The following is a 10,398-nucleotide window of genomic DNA, read 5'->3' as shown; positions in this document are numbered from 1 at the left end:
TCCCTCCACCCCAGCACCCCCAAACCTCAAATTCCAGGGATGGGGGTCAGATGAAGCACGTCATTTTATTTCACAAAGACTGTACAAAATTCCTTATAAAACATGGGATAGATGCCATCTGGTTACCTCATTCTGCCCCCATCCAACTCATCTGTGAAGGGGCAAGTGAGGGTGGGAAGAGTGTGAGATGGAATAGCATTATGTACAAGGCAGGGGTTGAAGCGATAGGTCCAAGTTCTTTCATATTTACACTATTTCACATATTCACAGGTACATAGGGAGCCAGTAGGAAGAAGTGGGCTCCGGCTCTGTTCTCTTGTATAAAAAAGCACCAGTGTCCTGGACTGGACACCCACTGCTGTTAGAGTGGCAGAGGGGCCCAGGGCCTGATCGTCACCGACTGATATCCCGACTGGAGTCCCACAACTTGGCGTTAGGTGGCTCAGCCCGAAGGCGGGCGAAGAAAGGGTGTTGAAGGGCTTCGCCCAAGGTCAGCCGCTTAGCAGGTTCATACTCTAGCATGCTTTCAATCAGATCGAAGAGCTGGTGGTGTTCCTCTGCCTCTGAGGTCAGATACCGCTGGTGGTGGAGGGCAGGAAAAAGGTGAGGCACGATGCCTTACAAACCCTGCGTTCTTCAAGGCCCTAGATTTCAATCCTGAAGGACCACAGCTCTGCTTGCTACCATTATGAATGACCACACCGTGACCATTTCTGATGTCACAGCTCACCCTACCTTCCCACTAGCACAATTATTCCTTCATACTCTTTGAAAGTTCTACTTGTATATCCTTGTCAACTTCATGAATCTTCTTTAGCTCGTCAGTAAAACGTAACCTCTTCAAAGGTAGTTTATTCTTTTTTGCCTGACCTAAAGAATCCAGGACATTGCTTTCATCTCTGGTTGGCTCAAGAAAAACATGGCTGTCTAACCTCATTCCCTCCATAAAACCACTCCCTCTTATCTCTCTTCTATCAACAAAAGATGTCTTCTTTCAGTTTTCCTCCCCTTCTTTCCTAACCCTCTGCTTGTGAAATGCATTCCAGGGGCAAAACACCTTAAGAAGGAAGTGACCTCTGGGTGGTGGGCACAATTTATTCCCAGCCCGGCTCACCCGAAGTGGTTTGCAGTTTTCTCGAACGTAGCGCCCAGCTGATGTGTTCTCATCCCAATCCAGGCGACCCCGATAAAAATATTTCTGCTTCCTAGAGGGGAAGGGGGAAGTTGAGGAATCAGGAGGTTCCTCTTGTTGTGGGACGATTCCCTTATTCCCTCAAGAGTAGCTGAGGGGAGGGCAGGTGTCAAAGAAAAAAGAAAATGATGTGATAGAGACCAATTTTGTGGAGAGAAAAGGAAAAGGGTTAAGTTCCTCCCACTCGAGTTTCACCTTGTCTTTCGGATCATCCGGGAAGGGATAGGACCCAAGATCCTTTCCATCATGGCTAGATGTTCTCTGTTGTCATGGGTCTGGGAAACAAAGACAGAACTGAGCATGGGACCGAGAGGCGATGCTGAGGTCTAGCCGCCAAGAAGATAAGCAATGTGGAGTGAGCAGGCAGCTCCTCAGCAGACAAGGAAATTAGGTAGAATACCTAGTGGTCATATAAAACACCCCACCACTTACTTGGAAGAGGGTGAAGCCAACATAGTATTCGAAGATGATGCAGCCTATACTCCACACATCACAAGGCTGAGACCAGCCCAACTCTGGGTAGGAATGGGAAGGAAAAGGTACTATGAGGCTCAGGGGGCCCTATCCTCACCACCACACCCCCTCACATACTTGGACAACCTTGTCCTTCCCCCCTTACCGAGAATGACCTCCGGTGCTCGGTAATGGCGGGTGGAGACAATGGTACTATGGTGTTCATGGTCAAAGGTGGCACTGCCAAAGTCTACCACCCGCACAGCTGTGCTCTTCACACTGCGCTCATCTCGCTTCTAGGAGCAAAGCAGGAAGAACATGAACCTCTGCACCGAGACTGAGAATGAACAGACCGAGCTTCTACCACTATTCTCTAAAGTACTTCTGAGCCTTAAAAAAACAACTTTGACCTCCTGCCTGCTCCCACACATGCCTTCTGCTTTACAGCCGCCCCCACAGCCAGCAGACTACTTTAGGAGTGGGGGAGGAAGAAGATTTTGGAATAACTGGAATAGCATGCAAATCTCTATGCATCCGAAGAGTATACCCAAGTGACTAGTGTACAGTTATTTCTCAAAATATATAGCAGGTAGCAAAGTGAGGAATAGCATCCTTAGCTGAGATCTCCATGATCTCCAGTTAGTCAGTGGAGATGAGCTTTCCTTACAGAAAGAAAAGGAAGCCCAAACCAAGAACCTTGAAAGCATTTTCACTCTACTGGGAAGTTAACTGAGGTTCTTTCTCCAAATTCTCTTCCAGTTTAAGTCTTGTATCTCTCCCCTTCCATCTATTCTGGTACTACAGTTTTACTCAGTCAGAGCCAGAGCAGAAAATGTGGGAGAAAGAAGTAAAAGGGAGGACAGAAAGGGCTAAGAGAAAGGCAAAGTGGCATGGCCACCTGTGCCCACTCGCCAAGGGGTGGACCCTGTCCATCTTACCTTCTCTAGGTTGTAGGTGAGTTCGTAGTCTGAATTCACAAACAGAATATTTTCAGGCTTGAGGTCCGTATGTGTCAGCTTGTTATCATGGAGGACTGCAGGGGAGAAGGCCAGGTCAGGGTTGGTCCAGGTGGCCAGAGCTAACTGGTACCAGCTGACCCCAGGCTTGGTCACCTAGCTCAAAGCTGGTGAGAAGGCAGGTCCAGAAGCACTAAGCTGCTCTCTGCTCTACATCCAAATGAAATGCCTAGTCTAAGAAGCCCTGTACTTATTTAATTTTTGAATTTTATTTATTTTTTATACAGCAGGTTCTTATTAGTAATCTGTTTTATACACATTAGTGTATATATGTCAATCCTAATCTCCCAATTCATCCCACCACCACCACCCCTGCCACTTTCCCCCCTTGGTGTCCATACGTTTGTTCTCTATAACTGTGTCTCCATTTCTGCCCTGCAAACTGGTTCATCTGTACCATTTTCTAGATTCCACATATATGCATTAATATACAATATTTGTTTTTCTCCTTCTGACTTACTTCACTCTGTATGACAGTTTCTAGGTCCATCCACGTCAGAAGCCCTACACTTATTAACATCAGATATACATGTACTTCTCAACCAATGTATAAAGATGGCTTGCTACGGGTTGGTTTTTTTTTTTTTTTTGCCACACCAAGTGACATGCGGGATCTTAGTTCCCCAACCAGGGATCGAACCCGCACCCCCTGCAGTGGAAGAATGGAGTCTTAACCACTGGACTGCCACGGAAGTCCCTATGGGTTGCATTTTTGCACTGACTTTGACATGTGTCTATCTGACTCCTGTGAATTCAACTCTGTGAAACTGTACTGTTATGAAGACTCAAGACGAAGTATGTACTAGTCCCTACCTGGCCCCTTGGGTGCACTACTCCCTGCTCCCGCCTGGTTTGCTGGGAACAGAGAGCATTCTCAGCTCAGACAAATGTAAACCTCTAGCTCGAGGAATCTTTTTGTCTCTTTGAGCTTGCTGCCTGACTTCAACTTTCCCAAGGAAGGGGGAATAAAGGAAAAAAGAGGTAATTAGGTGCTTTGACTTCAAACACTTTCTCTTCCAGCTCCTGCTAGGTTGAATATGGAGTAAGAGTAATCAGTGATGGTAAGGACATCAGTGAAGGAGTTAAGTCAGAAGAGAAAGATGTCAACATGATAGTGAATAAAAGAACTGCAGATAATTGAGTTGACTGTTTAGGGGCTTCAGCAGTGCACAACTGAGACAGAAGAGGTCCAATGGAGGGAGGGGCTGCCCCAGAGTCCACCTCGGCCCGCCCCACTCACACTTGACGGCCTGGCACAGCTGGAAGGCCATGTGGCGCACTTGGTGGATGGGGTAGGGCAGGTAGTTGTTGTCTTTGAGGAAATCGAAGGTGCTAAGGCCCAGAAGCTCAAAGGAGATACACATGTGGCCATGGTAGTCAAACCAGTCAAACATCTGGACACAGAGGCTGGGAAGAGAGATGGGGGAAGGGGGATGTCTGATGAGCTCCCATCTGCCCACCACCCCTCCAACAAAGAGGGACTGCATAGCTGTTGATTCCACATACTTGTATAAAAACATGCCAGCTATTACCACCAAGAAAATTCAGTTCAGCTACGCAATGGCCTTTCTTGCAGACCCAAGGAGAGAAGTACTACCTGCGAAACTTCAAACCATTTTCCTGCAACGTTTTAAATAGTTTAAAAAAGTTCTACTTGCTGAGGAGCTGCCAAGCGCCAGGCTTCAGTGTGGACCGTAAATTGTCAAACTGCCACTTCTGCATTCTGACCCCAACTCCCGCTCCTGAAATTCACTCACCATCAGCCATCATTGGGCCCATGTTTATACCTACTTACGTCTTTGCTTAATACTCTTATTCTACATTTGGATTATGGAATGTGTGTGATCAGAAAAATTACACATAAATGTCTGTGGCTTCATTAGCATAGTTCTAGGTATTAAAAGCACAACTAATTTTTTGATGAAAATGTTCTCAGTCTCAGGGCCATTTCCAGGGCATATCCCTACTGAGGCCATCTTGGGTCGGAGCCAAACTTCAGAGCAATCTAACTGCCCTGAAAACAACGGGAAAGGATTAGAGAATGTCACAGACCCTCCCTTCCTGCCCTAATGTTCTACTACTCTAAGATGATGAACAAAAGATGGATGGATGAGAAGGTCTACAACTCCCCTGCCTGTCTAGTCCAGGTCGGGAAGGTTTTCCTGTGTAGGGGTGGAGACTCTCAGACTCCCCACATACTCCTTCACTCACTTACTTCTTGTTGTCAGGGTCCTTCTCATTGATTTTCTCCAGCACATTGATTTCAAGTCGAGCTGCTTCCTTGTACTTTTCCACATTTTTAATGATCTTCAGGGCAACTCGAGCTCCGCCCCTATAGGATGGCAGGAGAGGCTTTTGCTGGAATCTCAAGAACATCTCAGATTGAACAGGGCTGCCTGGGGATTAAGATATCCTACCTATGGTTCATTAGCAAAAAAGCCCCAGATAACCCTCGCTATCTCTTTATGGCTACCAGGTGTGGAGTACAGAGGGGGGCTGACAGTTACCTGCGATGGTCAACACATTGTACAACTCGGCCGAAGGTCCCCTCTCCCAAGGTGCTTACAATTTCATCTGAAATGAAAAAGAGCAGGGTCGGGGAGAGGGAGGGAGAGAAGGTGGGGAATGAGCTGAGTTCGAAGAAAAAAGGGTACAGCAACCTGGGGTGAGGAGATGAAGGAAGGGGGAACAGATACAGATGGTCACAGGGGAAGAAAACCCCTGCATGATTCCCACCACCTTTAACCCAGGGGCCATGAGAGCTGGGAGTGGACAGCAGAGGTCAATTCTCAACAGCAACTCAAACCACCCAGATAAACAACACCACTGAGAAAAGGCAAAAGAGGCTGTGACTTGGGTTGGCTTGGGACGTTAGGATGGCTATGGGACCATTACAGGCTATAGGATTGTTACGATTTGGCTTGTACATCGCTCTTGTAGCCAGTCCCCGACGTGGTAGATGAGGTGGCCCTCAGCGTCGTCCTCTACACTCTTGGCTCTCCGGCTGCTGTGCTGCTGTCGGGGGGCGGGGGGGGTCGGAGCAAGCCAGGTGTCGGAGCGGGGGCCGGAGGGAGGCGGGGTGGGTGGTGGAGGGGTCACCGGTCACAGGCGCCCAGCCAGGGGGGACAGACGATGATGGGGGACAGTGGAAGGGAACACGTCAGATGCAGTAAGGCGGATCGGGGTGAGAAGAGAGAGCGGCGCATAATCCCAAGTCCCCAAACCCATAATGGGAACGGGGAGAGGCACGGGCAGAGCAGAGAAGTGGTGTCGTTGCCAATGTCACCCACAACCCCATGCTCTACACGATGCCCTTCCAGGCGGACACAGGTCTCCCCTTGCCCCCACCCAAGCCCACCTGCTGACGGGGCCATGGAGTCCATGGGGGAGAAAGGCAGTTCACAAGCAAGGTCCCCATTAGAAAGTGGAGGCCTTGTGGGGTGGAGGAGCTGCTCCCAACACAATAAGCCCAGCATGCCAGGGAGGGCACTGGGGTTCACAAATGCTCTGTGCCCATCAATCTCCAAAGCAGATTCCAGGGCCCTCCAAGAGTCGGAGAGCTTCCAAGAGAGTAGACAGACTCAGCGCCCACCTTAGTGTTCATGCCCCAAATGCTCAGATGAGAACAAGGATACTTCTCACTTACCAGGGTCCCAGAGGGCTGAAGAAGAGTGGGGAGGGGAAGGGCCTGGGCTGACACTCACCGAAGATGAGCGGCTGAATGTCCGGCTGCGCCGCCTCCGCCGTCTGTGCTTCCTACGGCTGCTGCGCTGGCTGCGGTAACTGCTGTTCTCCCGATGATATTCGTAGGAATGCCGGTAGTCTGTGTCATAGTAGGCTTCTCCCCGATCCCGGCTGTAGTCGTTGCGCCTGTAGCTGCCACAGTATCGCCGGTCATACGCCCTCCGGTCGGATGAACGATCATCATAGCTGCTGTTGGACAACAAACACCCATTAAGTGCATCTGTTTAGGCCACATTCCTTGTCATACCATGTAACAAAGTCCTCCCTCACCGAGGACAAGGAGTATCGCTAGAAAAGTTGCTCTCACACACTCAAGTCTCTCTGTGAGGACCAAGGCCCAGGGCAGTGAAGTAACTAAGCACAGAGGAGGATGCCCACACCTGCAAATCACCAAAACCTCTGAAAACACCAGCAGAACAACTCCCTCTGAGGGCCTCCTCTTCCCCTCCAGTGATGTAATCAAGAGTCATTTCTTTTTTGAGCTATTCCTGACGGATATCCAGCTTTGCTCCGAACTATCCCTAACCCATCCCTCCCACTGAACATGCTGCTAAGTTATTAAAACCATGGAGACCTAACTTTGTCTTGTCTATTAGCTCATTAGTTACCTCTAGCCCCTAGTCCTTTGCACTTGCTTTCCCTTTGTCTGGGACACTTCTCTTGTCTTTCAGACAAGCTTAGATGTCACATTTCCTTGAACTACACATCCTGCCGACCAAACCTGTTGGATTCTTCCTCAGCCCCTTACTATATACTTCCTCTGTGATAAGACTCTTAACACCACAGTGTAAATAGGTTATTTTGTTATCCGTTTTGAGCATCACCTTCCACCAGCTACTTAGCTTGAAACCAATAAATCTTTGTTGAATAAACGAATAAGTGAGTGGGCCAAGTGTGAGTTTCTCTTCCTGAAGGCTCACCTCCGGGAACGGACATGGTAGCTGTCTTCTCGTCGGCGCCGCCGTGTCCGGTCACTGCTGCTTGACCAGGAGCGGCTTCTTCGTCTCTTATGCTTTCGGCTCCGATAGTGTTCGTGGTAACTCCCCCGGCTGCCTCTCTCTGAAGAGTGGTACCTTCGAGGATGAGGCATCTGGAAGGGAAGGAAAAGTAGCAATAGTGGGGCGAGCTCTGAGTTTTCAGAAGTCCCCTCCGAGGACTGGCTGCTCCTGAGATGCTAAGCTGCTTTCTGCTCTTCAATTTCTACTTTTTTTTTTAACCATTCACAACTTCCTCAGTCTTCCTCTGTGCTTACAATTCCTCCTTAATGGAGTATATATATTCACCTACTAACTCTAGCTAAAAACTTTAGGACTCTTCCCCCCCCCTCAGCTCATTGTTCTATTCTGATTTTCCTCAAACATGCCTTCATGAAGACATTCAGGTCTGGGCCACAGCTCATTACAGTTGAGACTGTAACTGAAGAAGACTGCAACAGTTCATCATTGGCCGGTATCTAGGATAGACCTGTGCCATGCTAAGTTCCTCATAACTCAACAAAATAATGCTGTACTACAGACTATTACCACAAATGTTTTACAATCATTAAAAGTGTATCTTATCTCCCCAAATAGGCCATCCCTGTCCTGAAGGCAGGAATCCAGTTTCCCAGGTTTCTACATATAGTTGTATAAACCAAATATAAGCAAGTTACAGGGATCTGGGTCTGGCCCCTTGAACTATCTTAATCATTTCTCACATCACTGGCCAAATCCCCCTTGAGTGGTTTTAAATACATGTGGCTCCAAGCTGCAGTCAGCTTCCCATCCAGCCCCTCCCCTTTTGTGCTTACTAAGTACAGAATAACTGGTTTTTAATTAATATCAGCACCAGTTGGCTAAAAGCTGGCCACCTTCTCGTTATTGGAATTGGAATGGCATGGTGCACAATCCTTTTTTTCCTTCAAGGAAAGAATCAGAGGGTCATCACTGTCACAATCCAGGAAGATGAGAAGAGGAGGGCAGAAAGCAATTAAATAGGCCCGGGGACAGAAGTCTTGTTAGGTGGGGTAGGATTAGGTGTGGAAAAGGCATGACTCCAACATCTGGCTCCTATTCTGAGCTACTTCTCAAATTGAGGAGGGTGGCATTTGATTCATTCCTGGCCTAACAGGGCTTGTAGGAAACCAAGAAGATGCAAGCACAAGACTCTCCCAGGTAATCCAATCTTGCTCAGCACAGCCCCACAAATGTCATCTCACCATATACATACTGCCACCAAAGTCCCTCACTGGCTGTCCTTCTCCACATTCCCCCAAGGATCTCCAGCCTGCAACCTTTCTCAACTTGTGCATCTTTTTTTTTCTCTTTCTCACTCAGAAAATCCAGAAATAACTCCTAGGGTAAAACTCTTTCCATATCCTCCAAGTGACACGGTGGTGTCTTTCCCCTCTCCGGCTTTGGTCCAACTTTGATATTCTGCTCTTTCTCATCTCTGGAACCACTCCTCTCCGTACTTCATCACTCCTTCTCCTACTTTGATCCCTCCCAACTTCCCCACCTGTCTTCCAGAATACATCTAAGGCAGGTCGACCTTCCATCTCATCTTCCTACTCCTCACCTCTGCCACTTTCCAGTTCTCAGCCCTCCCCCTCTCCTAATTTCGCCCAGACCCCTTGCCCCCAATCCAATCTTCTTCCCGCCCGCCCTGCGGTCGCCATCTTTCCGCGCGGCCCCGCGGCCCGCCAGCCCGCGCGCTCACCGTTCTGGCGGCGAGGCCCGTGCGCTTGTCCCACAGGAAGTCCGTGATGGCGGCGGCACTGAGGCCGGAGTCCCGGCACCCCCGCGGCGACGAAGTGCGGCTCCACCCCCCTAACCCGAGACCCTGGGACCTCCCGCCTAGTTCCCGGCCTCCGCTCCAGTCCCGCCCGCCCCGGCTCCGTCCCCGCCCCCAGGATCCGCTTGGCGCCGCTCGCACCGCCCCCGCCCGGGGCCCGATCCCAGCTCGGTCTCCGGCTCTGGCCTCTCCGATCCGCCGCCGCCACCGCGAGCGAGCACGTACGCACGCACGCACGTCCTGCGTCGCTTCCCAGCTACCCCTGGGCTCCGCCCCCAGGACCGCGCACGCCAGCGCGTCCTCGCGTAGCTCGCGGCAGTCAGCCCGTGAGAGCGGAGGAGGTGCTAGGGCGGAAGTTCGTGGGGGCGGGGAGAGAGTTGTCGGGGATTACCAGGTCCGCGCCCCCCCCCAGCCCCTCATGTCCTTCCGTATCCTTCCCCGATCTTTTACCTATTCAATGAGACTTCTGTGGTTTGTTTTGTTAGGTTTGGAGGTTGAAAAGAAGGGGTTGTTGTTTACGGAATGTCGCCGCTCCGCAAACCTTTTGAGACTTGGTGGTGAGGTGTGATTCTCAAGCATAGCCTGTGAAAGTTCATTTCTTAAAACAGTTCGGCAACCTAACCACAGCAAAGAATGGCTCCCACCTTTCCTCCTGAGCAAAAGCTACGCACGTTTCGGGGTGGGTGGGGGAGCGGGGTATGGCCTTGGAGGAAAGGTTTGAGAAATGGAGGGGTGGAGAATCAGGTGCCAAAGAAAGGGAAATTTTTTGAGAACTTTATGTTACGTACTTACACATGATGTATGAGAAGTGTAAATTTACTGAATTAAAAAAAGAGGAAAGTGAAGGAGACCTTGAGACAAACTGGGCAGAGTTAGAGACGCTACAAAAGGAATTGAGAAATAATAAGGGAAATGAAAAAAATAACTTGAGGATAACTATATTCAAGTAAAATATTTGAGGGAAGCCAGGATGGTAGATAATCAGATGGAGCTTACATCAGTTGGCCAGAAATGGTTTAGGAAGTTTCCTAAAATAGTAGAGGAAGAATAATTAAGGGGTGAAGAGGGCAGTGTAGTTCACTTGCTCTTCCATGAACACTTCCCTTATTCATTCAACAAACATTTACTAAGTGTTCACTATGTGTCCAGCATTGTGGCAGGCGTAAGGCTTTTGTTCTTCACAGCTTCACAGTCTAACGCAGGGGTCCCCAACCCTCGGGG

General features: G+C 49.5%; 1 protein-coding gene across 4 annotated transcripts; it reads right to left on the bottom strand.

The window, feature by feature from the left end:
- Nucleotides 1-46: 46 nt before the first annotated feature.
- On the bottom strand, nucleotides 47-9,352 carry CLK2 (CDC like kinase 2). 4 transcript variants are annotated; one of them, XM_060298506.1, is made up of 13 exons: nucleotides 9,103-9,352; nucleotides 7,326-7,495; nucleotides 6,366-6,591; nucleotides 5,589-5,676; nucleotides 5,169-5,235; nucleotides 4,877-4,993; nucleotides 3,902-4,068; nucleotides 2,584-2,678; nucleotides 1,812-1,941; nucleotides 1,625-1,707; nucleotides 1,388-1,467; nucleotides 1,115-1,205; nucleotides 47-579 (listed from the first exon to the last, which is right to left on the bottom strand). In XM_060298506.1, the coding sequence occupies exons 2-13, from the start codon at nucleotides 7,493-7,495 to the stop codon at nucleotides 394-396; spliced, it is 1,500 nt and encodes a 499-aa protein (XP_060154489.1). In that variant the 5' UTR covers nucleotides 9,103-9,352; the 3' UTR covers nucleotides 47-393. The 4 variants fall into 4 exon arrangements, with proteins under 4 accessions (XP_060154489.1, XP_030698167.1, XP_030698166.1 ...); XM_030842307.3 differs by having other exon boundaries at nucleotides 5,589-5,673; XM_030842306.2 differs by having other exon boundaries at nucleotides 5,589-5,673; nucleotides 6,366-6,594; nucleotides 9,103-9,350.
- Between the last annotated feature and the right edge of the window lie 1,046 nt (nucleotides 9,353-10,398).

Source organism: Globicephala melas, chromosome 1 (assembly GCF_963455315.2).
Source record: "Globicephala melas chromosome 1, mGloMel1.2, whole genome shotgun sequence".
Taxonomy (NCBI): domain Eukaryota; kingdom Metazoa; phylum Chordata; class Mammalia; order Artiodactyla; family Delphinidae; genus Globicephala; species Globicephala melas.
The sequence above is the reverse complement of the archived record's forward strand: the minus strand, read 5'-3'. Positions and strand labels throughout refer to the sequence as shown.

What these genes read in the sequence shown, in the direction of transcription:
- CLK2 (XM_030842305.3), bottom strand. Translation starts at nt 7,495, where the DNA reads ATGCCTCATCCTCGAAGGTACCACTCTTCAGAGAGAGGCAGCCGGGGG. An exon ending in TACCATGTCCGTTCCCGGAG is followed by an intron (nt 6,595 to 7,325) that starts GTGAGCCTTCAG and finishes GTTGTCCAACAG; the next exon opens with CAGCTATGATGATCGTTCAT. An exon ending in AAAACTGCAAACCACTTCGG is followed by an intron (nt 580 to 1,114) that starts GTGAGCCGGGCT and finishes CTCCACCACCAG; the next exon opens with CGGTATCTGACCTCAGAGGC.